Raw genomic sequence first — 12,319 nt, 5'->3', positions numbered from 1 at the left:
GTGGTTCCGATGCCTCCCCTACAAGGGCAAGGACCCGAGTTTGATCCCCGTTACCTAAAAACAAACAAAACAAAACAAAACAAAAACACCTGGCTCTGACGGCAGCACCTCAGAACGGACACCTGGCCTTCCGGAATGAATGGAAGGACATAGCGAACAGGGATATAAAGGACAAGAACAACCCCCAGGGATGGACGCCAAACCCTGGCACACCCTTTCTCCCTGTCTCCTTGTTACTGAGAAGCCCTCAGTTGTCCCTTACATCATGCTGATAGTAACACTTTTCTTAATACTTCCCTTAATAGAAGGGAAAAATAAAACCTTTCTGGCCTTCAACTTTTGATGAAGATTAGTTTTGGACCTAAAAATTAAAATTTTTTTTAAATTGGAAAAAATTAAGACTACCTGTTTCTGGGAGGGAAAAATCTGCTTCCTGTTCTTGCCTCATTCAAATTGCATGCTTAGCTCCTATAATCCTGGAATTTATGGCTCCGGTTTGGGTTTAAATTCCCTAAAATGCAGAAACTCCCCCGGATGACTCAGGCTGGTGGGAATGTTTATCTTCTAGGAGCCTCTTTGTGTTCTTCTTGCTTGAGGAATTTGGGCTGGGAGTGGATCGGGGTGGGTGGGTTGGCCCGGGAGTTCCCAGCAAAGCAGCTAATGCAACAGGTGGAGCCAAGGATGGAGGTGGGTGGAGGCAGGGGGGTGGGGTGGGCTGGCGGGGGAGGCCAGCGCCTTTGGACCCCATCTGCTGCCCTGCCTCTGGGGGAGGGAGAGGAAACTGAGCACAAAGCATTTCCAGAAGGTCAGGGATTCGACATAAGGGTGGAGTTTGGTTGGAATCCAGGCTAAAGGCATCAAAAAGGCAGGGTTATTCTTCATAGCAAGAGAAACCACCAGCAGTGTGAAGAGACAACCCACAATGTGGGAAAAAAATTTCACCTGCTGTTGCTCAGACAAAGGTCAACTATCTCGAATCTATAAAGAACTTAAAAAAAATCAGACCTCCCAAATTTAAAGATCCAATCCAAAAATGGGCATCTGAAATGAACAGACATTTCTCAGACAAAGAAATAGAAATAGCAAATGAACATATGAAAAACTGTTCAACATCACTGGTCATTCGAGAGCTGTAAATGAAAACAACACTGAGATTCCACCTCACCCCAGAAAGAATGGCTGCTATCAAGAAATCAACCAATAGCAAATGCTGGCAGGGCTGTGGGCAAAGAGGAACACTGCTCCACTGCTGGTGGGAGTGTAGACTGGTGCAACCACTGTGGAAATCAGTATGGAGATACCTCAGAGAACTAGGACTGGAAGTCCCATTTGACCCAGCTATTCCCCTGCTGGGGATCTTCCCCAAAGAATTAAAAGAATCATACCACAGTGATATATGTGCGCCCATGTTCATAGCAGCACAGTTTGTAGTAGCTAAAACTTGGAAGCATCCCAATTGCCCATCAACTGGAGACTGGATCAGTAAAATGTGGTTTTTAAAAAATAAAATGGAGTACTACTCAGCCATAAAAAACAAGAAATTAGAGACATTTATAGCTAAATGGATGCACATTGATGCAGTACTCTTAAGTGAAATAAATAAGATGCACATGTGTAAATACCAAATAGTTTCTTTAGTGTGAGAAACTGAAAGTGTAAATAAGGACTAAAAGGTATAATAGATAATGTGAAATAGGAAGAAAAGGGGCAAAGGGGAAGGGGAAGTGGGAGGGTTAGGGGAAAGGAAAGAAGGGAAAGGAATTAATATGAGAAAATGGAAAAATGGAAACAAAGTGTTTGTAAATAAGGAGGGCTGGAGGGGTTGAAGGGAGGGCAGGGGAAGGGGGAAAAATAAGAACCAAGAGAGATTATGTAAAGGTGCAAATTTCCAATGATGAATGTCATTATATTGTACACCTATAATGTACCAATAAAATTAATTAAAAAAAATAAAGGCAGGGTTAGAGCATCAGAAGACAGAGCTAAAAGGCAGTCGAAGACGCTCCTGTGAGGTTTTGCCCGTGTCCTGCGCCCAGCAGCTGTGCTGGGCCACAAAGCCTGGGGTTTCTGGCATTTTTCCCCTCAGCAGTTTTTCACACAGCGTTCCAGGTGGGCAGGGGTCCGGATGGAATTGAGACCCGAAATAAAGTGTAAATGCTTTTGTTTTCATCTTCTGTCACCTTTTCAAGGTATTTATCCAGAAATCCCTGACACCTCTAATAGGTTAATTTCAACTGTCCAGGTAGATAGAGCACTTATTCTACTTTGCTTCAATCTGGGGTAAAGAAGTATGTCTACTCCATTTGGAACCAAAAGGGAACCCTGAGTTCCCGAACGCATCTCTACCTTTCAGAGCAAAACATGCACGAGGAGGAGGAAGCCCTGGAAAACCAGTTAATAATAAAAAAGACAACAATCACTGCCATGCTTTACTGGACAAATAAGGGTGTTAAGTAAGATCTACAGGAGGGCACTGGGTTGGTCTCAATGCTTGCACTGGGCCTCACAGAGTGAAGCAAAGTGGAATTAATGTACCTATGCTACAGCTCCAGGCCACCAAGCCCAGCAGGTTGTTTACCTTATCTTCTCAGAACCAGGAGAGATACCAGACAAATCCCACGACCAGCCAGTTTAGCCAGCCTATAAGGAAATCCCTTCTGCTTTAACCTTTACAAGGAAAATCACTTGGAAACGACTGTCATCTTTCTGTTCTGCTTGCCTCGCCCCTTTCCGTCTATGTTTAGGGCCAACCGCCTCTGCTCTGCCCAGCCAAACCCTCAACCTATTTTATAGACTGATGCTGGCCAATTCTAGAATCACATTTTCAACCCAAATAAGATCTTCACGTTAGATTTCTTGTAATTTTGTCCTTTGACAATTGTTACGCACCAAACACTGCTACAGTTTACCTACGGTCACTTCTAATCCTCCCGGGGTTCCTACTAGGTAAGTCTGATGATTTTCACTTTACAGATGAGGAACAGGCTGTAAGCACCCTGAGAGTGAACAGCTGGTCCCTGCTGCCAGGGTCCTCTCAGTGTGGCCAGCTTCTCCTGGACAGTGGGATGCCCGGGCTCTTCCGGTCCCCGAGTCCTCTGTCTGTTACTCACTGCAGTTATAATAGTTGCTGGCAGTGGAACACCCACACTTCCCGTGTGTTGGGCACGCTCTTCACAGAGGCGATTGCTAATTCCTTTTCCCCGTTTTTCAAATAATAAAGTAAAGCCTAGACAGGTTAAGGTTCCTGCCTGATGTCACAAGAGGAGCAAGTGACAGAGTCAGGTGTGTAGCTGCCTCTGACCTCAGCACCCAAGCTCTGTCCGCCCTGTTGTCTGCTCCCTTCTAGATGCAGCTGGAAAACCCAGAGCCTGGGTAGTCCCTGAATTTTGCCTTCTGTGGCTGGAAAGAACCCAACATTTGATTTTGGTTTTAGAGTGATCTTGTTTATCCGGTGTCCACTGGGAATTTCTAGAGATATAATCATCCATACAACTTCCTTCTCCTAGTGGTTTGCCAAGGGCACTGGTGGCTGGGTCCCCAAAAGCCACACGTTCCCTAAGAGGCACCAAAGCCTTCTCTGGGTGACACAGTGGAGCTTGAAGGGGGAAGAAGGCAAACAGAAGATGTTGACACTTCCTCCTCTCCATCGCCAGCCTCTTGCTTTTATCAGCAGAGATCTCAAAAGGCCTTGAGATTGTTTCTGCTGGGTCTTGAAGTGGGGTGCACTTGCATCACTGGGCATGGGGTGGGGTGGGGGGAAGGCAAAGCAGTGCTCATGCTGGTCAGGGGGAAGGAGCTTCCGCCTCACCTTGGTAAATGTGAGATTCACAGATCCACCAGGGAAACTCAAGAGAAGGTTGGATTTTCGGAAGCCACAATTGCCAGAGGCTTTGGTTGTGTTGGGGTCGATGTTGAAGTATCTCTGAGGTGAAAAAACCTAAACCGGAAAAGATAGGTCAGCTCAAGGAAAGGTAGAGGAGAGCCATGGGAGGGTGGGAAAGCCCCGGCTAGCACATGGCCAAGAGGGGGCCCCCTGAGGACTGCAAAGTCCCAAGATGGATGCCACCCTCTCACTTCTAAACTCAAGCCCAGTAGCTTGATTTTAGTTCCCCCATGAGAGGAGCGGCCTACCTTCCTCCTCAATCTTCTTGCTAATCTGGATTTTCATATCAATATCACAGTGGGCTGGAAGCATGGGATCATCTGATTCAGATTTTTTATCTCCCAGGAAAAGAGCTGAGGCTCTGAGGTCGTGTACAGCAGTCGGGTTGGACTGGGCTCGCTCAACCCTCCCCAACACTCCGCCCATGTGCTGGAAGTGTGGTGTGTGCTTGTGGACATTTTCACTGTGTGTGTCTTCCCTCTTCCTATGTTCACATGTGCTCCAAAGCATATTCACTTTGTGTGTGTGTGTGCGTGCTGGAGATCAAATCCAGGGCCTCACACATATGACACAAGTACCCCACCATTGACCCCACCCAGGCCCATATTCATCCCATAATGGAGCTCCTTGGGAAGAGATGAACTCCGCTGTTTATTTTATTTAAGGACAGGATGCAGGGGAATGCCCATTCCCGGCAAGGCAAACTCCACTCAGGTCTTTTTGAACATAGCGTTAACAGTCCCAAGGCCCCAGCTTACCGACTTTGTTTCTTGAACAGTCAGCTCTATCCCCATCTCTGCTTTTATGCAGAGCCTACTTCCGTTTAGAACTTGATAAGTTCCGGTCTTGGCAGACGATGGCTGAGGCACAAGGGTAGCCCCAGGAACTGTGGTGGCAGGGGAGGCTGTTCTTTGGGTGCCATTGTGTGTGGCTGTGGAAGTTCCAGGGGAGGCTGTTGGGGTGCCATTGGGTGTGGTTATAGAAGTTCCTGGGGAAAGGGTGGGTGGAGGAGGTTTCTGACCGCCTGTGCTTTTGTGTGGTGTTGTGAACAGCGTTTTGGAGGGAGTGGACTGGCTCCCGGGTTGGGTGGTTTTCCACGTCGTCGTGTGGCTGCCAGTGGATGGGCTGGCTCTGGGTGTAGAGCTTGGAGAGGACCGGGGTGGCTGGGAATGAGGAGCCAAACTGGGGCCGAGGGTAGCTTCAGTAATTGGAGGAAGTGTGTGTGTGTTGTTTGGGGTGGCCAGGGTGTAGATGACTGGGCTGGAGGATGAGGGACTTCCTGGAGTTTGTGAGGTAGTTGTGATTGTGTGTGTTGGGTTCTTGGAGGTTTTCCCGGCTGTTTTTGAGGTGGTGTGACTGCCTGTTGAGCTGGCTGCGGAAGTTTTGTGTGACACTTCCTTCGTCAGTTGCAGGAGAGGGTTGGCTGTGGCCTGTCCGGTTGCGGCTGCAGTTGGTGGAAGACAGTTTCTGGTCCCTGGAAATGCTTTTACTCTTACTTGATGACCACCATGCAAGATTACTGTAAAGTAAGAGAGAAAACATTAAGACACTAGCTGTTTACAAGTTTTCTTCCTCATTCCTGTTTCAGTGTAAACATATATATTTAGACGTGGGGGAAATTTACAAGGCTATGACAGTGAAATGAAGATCATCAAAAATTCTACTATGAATGAGACTATTGTAATGTTTTGGTGGCACCCATGGTATTTACAGGTCTACGCCTACTTCGGACATTTGTCTGTATGCAGCTCCTTTGCCTTTGTGGGCTGTGGTTCTAAAACACACCAAAGTGATCACGCTCAGCTAGATATCTAGTGTCAGCGTCTCACCATTTCCCACGTTCACGTGTGAAACCAGACAATCACCATAACATAGTGCATCTGTGGTGAGCTGCTAGAGCCAGGGCAGCGTGGATAACAGTAATAAAGACTTACAGGGTTTTATTGTTTTCAGACTCATCAAACCCCAGGTTTGAAAGGTGTCTTAAGGGTCATTGAGTCCAAGCTCTCATCACTCAGTGAATTGCGTCTGTAAATCTTCACTGCGTGTATATCCAATCAATGCCTCCTTGTCCCCAATGACAGGAGACCTACTTCCTAACAATGGACTCCTTTCCATTTTTTATCTTATCACTCATTATTTTTCTAAATATATTTACTAAACTAATCACAATTCGTAATTATGCATGGGAGTTGTATTAAAATATTTAATACTTAGTCTGGTATCAGCAGAATTTCAGCCCTGAAAAAAACACTTACTGGTTTATTGTTTTAACTCTTTTTTGGGGGGTGGTGTACTGGGAATCAAACTTAGGACCTTGCTCTTGCCAGCCAGGGGAGATGCCACTGAGCTAAGTCCCTGGCCCTTTACTGGTTTATTGTTGACTGTGTACCCATTAAAAGCTACCTAAAGGTAGGAACTGTGGGTATAGTTTTCAGTGTCAGTCCCTAGGACATGTGCAGTGAATGGGTTGGATGAATAAATAACTACCTGGAAAAACGCAGATGATAGCTTTGTAGACCCAGCGTTGTCAGAAGACCCAATAGACTTGGTTTCGGTGAAAGGCACCAGGACCACTGAGCACACGTGGGATATCTACTGCTGTCATAGGTTCTCTCTGGGGCATCCTTTTGAGGATAAAAGCCCCCTGGCTCTCTCTCAGCCTGAATGGATCTGTCTTTGCCTCCTCCCGGGCACAAAGCAATCCAGAGAAGTGGACAAAACGGAGCTGATGGCCTGGATCGGGCCCCTGGGCCGCAGCGCTGGCCCTTCAGTTTTGTGGTTTTATTGTATTTATTCACTCTCACTGGAGCCGTAATAGCAGGTGTTGGGCTTGGGAAATCACATGGGAAGGGAAAGGAGATGGCGCTGTGCTGATGTTCACAAAATCCAGATGCTCAAATCCAAGTCAAAGAACCCACAAACCCCTTTCAACCTGTCTCTTCCAGCCAATTCATTTCTCAGTGGTTACTTTCCCCATATTAATAAATAAAAATAAAAATCCCACGTTGCTTTGATGCTTACTACATGGGGCCTCAAGTTAAGGGTTGGTTTTTCTTTTTTAATTGACTTTTCTCAAAAACCCTCTAATGGGAACTACCTTTAGGTATCTTTCAAATAAGGGAACTCAGGCTAAGAAATTCCATCAATTTGACCATCATTACACAACTCAGCAGTGTTGGAGTGGAGCCTTGAGTCCCTGCAGATCTGAATCTAAGCCTGTCCCTGGATGTGGGGTGGTGGAGGTAGAGCGTGTCACCATGAAGAATGGTGAGGAGGAGACAAGACAGAGGACAGGACAGGAAGGTGTCTTCCCGAGACCCCCATTCACAAAACCCTCACAACACTGGTGCTCGCTGAGGACTTCAAATATTCATGTGTTAAAATGGTGATTATTGGGCCTGGGATTTAGCTCAGTGGTGCCGCCCCCTGCCTCAAAAACGCAAGGTCCTGAGTTCCATCCCCAGGACTGGAAAAAAAAAGAAAAAAAAAAAGATTATTTTCCAGAAGAAAAATTCTGACTTTCTGCCCTGTAGTTAAAACCTGTGGATTATTTCTGCACACTTGGTTTGCAAAATGGGACAGACAATATAGCACTAGTTTAAATTGCTTTGGATCCCCTTTTAAAAAGATATACTATTGCCCTTGTTGTTTTTGCTGTCTTCTGCCACCATGAACTGGTGCCCTTGCCATGGGTCACTCTGTCCTAGAGCCAGCTGATTATGGATTGAAACCTCCCAGCACTTGGGAGCCTGAGGCAGGAGGATCACTAGGAATTAATTCGAGGCCAGCCTAAACTATATATTGAGACTCTGTCATGCCCCGCCCCCCACAAAAAAGAAAATAAGAAGATGATAGGAAACACGGAAAATCTGGGTGCCTCACTGTTAAAACTTAGTTCCTTGGGCTGGGGATTTAGCTCAGTGGTTCTGCCACGTGCCTCACAAGCGCAAGGTCCTGAGTTTGATCCCCGGTACAAAAAAAAAACCCCACAAAAACTAAGTTTCTTAAAAGGTTTCACTCAAGTTAGATAAGAGAAAGTCTAGAAACTTTCCTTTGAGCAAGCAATAATCTATTAAATGAAATAATAAAGTTTTCTACACAGTGGCAACAAAAGCCATAAAACAATAACAAAGTTATTTTTAATGACATTAAGCTATTTGCAATGTTGTTTTTTTTTGGGGGGGTACCGGGGATCGAACTTGGGTCCTTGTGCTTGCGCAGCAGGCGATGAAACCACTGAGCTAAATCCCCGGGCCCCGACATTAAGCTATTTAAGACTACTTTTTTGTTTCTAAATACATAAGTAAATTTCTAAATAAATAAATTTTTTGTTTCTAAAATATTCATGTGGATAAGTTAAATGCAAAATCTTGGGAGTTACAGAGTTTATGAGCTGTAAGTTTATGATTTCATAAAATCACCGTATGTGGGACATTTATGGCCATATTGTAGGACTTCGACAAAGATTTTCATTTCAAGATTGCAATAGCTTCATTGTAACAGGTTGTGCAGATTTATTTTCATATTCTGTGTGGGATAAACCTGAGTTGCTGCTTCCTTTGTCAAGAACCCAACCAGAACCCTACTAGGTTTAAACTATTATAACAGAGAAAGAAAGTGCATTCCCAGATGTGGTTCCCCGGAATGTCTTGCTGTGAAAAGCTGAGCTGGAAACCACTTGCCTGCTCTCTGGGGGAGACAGACGACTGCATCCCCACTGTGGTCCCACCGGGCATGGCTGATGTACGAGCTAATGAAAATCTCACCTGAGCAGAATTTCCTAAACTGAGTGGCACGACCTTTGCAACGGGGACCCTTCCTAAGGTCACACACAGCTCCTTTATCAGCAGTGGTCAATGAGCTCAAACAAAGAGGAAAGCAGTACTAGGTCCTTTACAAATGAACAGCATCCCACACAGGCCAAGAAGACTCTCAGGACCCTGTGGGAGGGTGCTTGGCATGGAGGAAGTCATGGTAATCATGGTGTCCGGGTTTGGGATGAGCAGTGGGAGTGGTTGCTAGAGTTTGGATCTAGAATTTATCTAGAATCTCTGTTACCTGAAGGCCCATGCGTTAAAGGCCTGGTCCGCAGCTTGGTGCTATTAGGAAGTGGTGGAAACTTTACAGGTTGCGGGGTAATGAGAGGTCGTGGCGGGCAGCATGAGACCCCAGTTTCTTTTTCTTTCTCTCTTTAGTTTTCTGGCCATGAGGTGAACCATTCTGCTCCAGCACCTACTTACACCCTGAGCTCCAGCCACGATGAGTTGCTATGGGGGACCCAGAGCAAGAGGGCCAACTGGCCATGGACGGAAGACTCTGCAACTGTGAGCCAAAATAAATGTTTTTCTTTATACATTGATTGCCCTGCTACGGAAAGCTGGCTGGGCAGGCAGGTAGACCAGAAGTGCCAAGTTCACATGTGTGTTAGAGATCAAACCACTCCAGGAAATACAGTTCTTTCTTTTTCTTTTTTGGTTGGGAATCAAACTCAGGGCCTTGTACTTGCCAGGCAGGCGCTGTGCCACTGAGCTATACCCTGGCCCCTAGGATATACACTTCTATAGTCCTCTCCTCCTCCTCTCAGACCCTCCCTTCCTTACCCCCTTTAGGGGTGTAGGGTACAAACGATGGGCAGGTGGGTAGATAGTGGGTAACCATGCTGTGTGCATTGTTACACATCCAGATAATTCATACACTCGTGAGGCACCAGTGACCCTCGGGAATAACACAACATTTCCCCAAATCTGTGCATAGAACCACACTTACATCCGACCTCTGTCAAAGCTGGGCAGTGTTTAAACAGCTGAGATTCGTCAAGGTCAAGGTCAAGGTCACCAGCTCTCTGAGGCCCACAGAGGGCAGCAAGGCCAAGCTGGCTCATGCTCTGTCTCCACCACCCTCTGCTCAGAAGCACAGCCCCACCTCCACCCCAGACCTTGCTGTCCAGGATTAAAACTGCCCTGGGATTGATCCTCTGCCAAGACTCTCAGTGCCTCTGTGGGAAGAGATGTGAGAAGGTTTTGGTTCCTCTGGAACCCGCAGACAGTGCTGAGAGATGAGTCATCATAGTGTCCCAAGGAAAGTCAGTGACCACACAGGGCTTAGCTGACCTCTTCTCTAGGGTTGCTCTTAAAAGTCCCTTCCCATCCAGACCTGGGTTGGTTTCTGTCACCTCTAATGCACAGGTGAACAGAGGAAGGCTCCACGCCTGACACTTGGTAGGTCTGAGGGGCTGCGAGCCTCGTTGAGGTGGGCACATCAACTGTCCACACTCCTGTCTGTGACAGCATGAAGGAACTACAGTTGCCCCAGCTATCCCCCTACTGGGGATCTTCCCAAAAGAATTAAAAGAATCATACCACAGTGACATATGTGCATCCATGTTTATAGCAGCACAGTTTGTAATAGCTAAATCTTAGAAACAGCCCAAGTGCCCATCAACTGGAGACTGGATAAAGATGATGTGTTTTGTTTTGTTTTTTTTTTAATAAAATGGAGTACTACTCAGCCATAAAATATGAGAAACTAGAGACATTTATAGCTAAGTGGATGCACATTGAGGCCATACTCTTAAGTGAAATAAATAAGACACACATGTGTAAATACCGAATAGTTTCTCTGGTGTGAAAAACTAAAAGTGTAAATAAGGATCAAAATGTACAATTAATAATGTGAAATAGGAAGAAAAGGTCTAAAGGAGTACGAGAAGTGGGAGGGGTAAGGGAAAGGAAAGAAGGGAAAAGAAAAATATGAGAAAAGAGATACAGTCGCCCCAGGGTGCCATGAGAGTATAAGGCTGATCAAAGGTGCTCAAGCACCTGGGTTGCCTGTCTCTCTAGAGCTCTTCTGCTTTTCCTTTTTCAGCCAACCTGAAACTTGTATGTGATGGCTGGAGTTCTAGCAGACATCCAGAACCATGAGGCAGCCTTGAAGGCTGAAGCCACACCAAGCACAGTGGGGAGCTGATGAGGAGCCCCTACCCTAGAATGAATGCATCTAAATTCCTCTGGACTTGTTTTCACGTGAGAAACAAGCCTTGTTTAATCCCTGTCATTTGGGGCTTCTTGCTTTTGTGCAGCTGAATCTAAAGTTAACTGATATAAATCCTCTCATCTTCTGGAGGAGGAATAGAACATTTCTTCTTGAGTGCCCCAAAGAACACCAAGTTAGAATTCTGAAAGTGCAGGACAAACAAAACCAGCTTGGATGAGAGTAGCAGGCATGGCCCTTCACATCACTCCTGTGACAATCCTAACATTCGTGTCACAACCAAGGGCCACCGGATCTCCCCACCTGTGTGTCAGCAGGTGGCGTGGACAGAGCTGGTTCTGTCCCACTCACCTAGGAGGAACTGTGGATTGACAGTGAACTTAGGAGCAGGGACAGAGCAACAGCGCCCAAGAGGACTCAGCGAGCCCTGGGAGAAAATCCTCAGTGGAAGCATGAGCTCCGGACATCCCATAATCCTAAACCCAGCTTCCCAGCAGCCTCTGGGAGCAGAAATGCAAGGGTAACATATTTTAAAAAAATATCTGATGCCCTGATTTGAACCTCTGTGAAATGGAGCTGCTGGTCCCACCAAATCTGATGCACCTTCACAGTTCACCGTGCACACGACACAAACAGAACGCTTCCAGTTGAGAATAAACAGGAAAAGCAAGACAGGAAGGCTTTGCCCTGGCGACAGAGTGACAGCGCCATTTCTGGGCACTGGCTTAGTTCTCCATCTCCCAGATCCAAGTGATTTCTACAAACATCCCCTGATATGATGTCCGGGACGATGCTGGTGCCAGGGACAGAGCCTGGAGAGGCCTCGGGAAAGCTGAGGAGGGAGCAGGTTGGAGATGGGCTCTAGCTAAGCACCCAGGTAGCAGAAACCATGGCCAGGGGCACCAAAGCCACTTAGATTTGAAAGGACCAGACACAGCAGGGCCACCACGGAAAGCAGTGTCTTTCACTCACCGGCCAGGGACAGGAAGAACACTGCCACTGCAGAGAGCTGGGGCGACATGACGGGACGCAGGGCCAGCTCCGTGTCCTGTGCTCAGTCGTCTGAGCCGCCCACGCCGGCTAATTCCAGGGCAGGTCCCCGAGCACCAGGAAGACCAGCTCTGGCCCTTCAGCCACAGCGGCAGAGAAGCTGGAGTCCTCAGGTTATGAGAAGTAGCTGCAGGGCCCGCCCAAGTAGTGTCACACGGAGGGAAACCACAAGAGGCCCGGAGGGAAAGAAGGAATTTCCTCTCTCCAGGAGTGTTGGGAGCAGCCAGTGGGGCTGGGGCACAGCGAAAGACACCTGGGATGGGGTCTCCTTTTCCCCTAATGGCTTGGATCCCTTTCTATAGACCCAGAGAGGCTTGTCAGCTGGGAGGAAACCAATCCCTCAGTGATAGGGTTGAGCAGAAGTTTCAAAAGCTAGATGCAGTTGCTGAGTGT

General features: G+C 47.0%; 1 protein-coding gene across 2 annotated transcripts in view; it reads right to left on the bottom strand.

Annotated features, from left to right (window-relative positions):
• Lamp3 (lysosome associated membrane protein 3) overlaps positions 1-12,073 on the bottom strand; it is a 33,656-nt gene extending 21,583 nt beyond the window's left edge. Inside the window, exons 1-3 of one of the 2 annotated variants that reach the window (XM_004834927.3) lie at positions 11,849-12,073; positions 4,642-5,402; positions 3,809-3,937 (exon numbers count right to left, since the gene is read on the bottom strand). In XM_004834927.3, the coding sequence (XP_004834984.2) occupies positions 3,809-3,937; positions 4,642-5,402; positions 11,849-11,897 (939 nt within the window). In that variant the 5' untranslated portion in view covers positions 11,898-12,073. The remainder of the gene's footprint in view (positions 1-3,808; positions 3,938-4,641; positions 5,403-11,848) is intronic. The other variant, XM_004834928.3, reaches the window with a different exon arrangement.
• Positions 12,074-12,319: the final 246 nt, after the last annotated feature.

Source organism: Heterocephalus glaber, unplaced genomic scaffold (assembly GCF_053883595.1).
Source record: "Heterocephalus glaber isolate CG9 unplaced genomic scaffold, H.glaber_assembly_v1.0 deba00001504, whole genome shotgun sequence".
In the NCBI taxonomy this organism is placed as follows: Eukaryota; Metazoa; Chordata; class Mammalia; order Rodentia; family Bathyergidae; genus Heterocephalus; species Heterocephalus glaber.
This window is presented reverse-complemented; position numbering and strand designations above follow the sequence as displayed.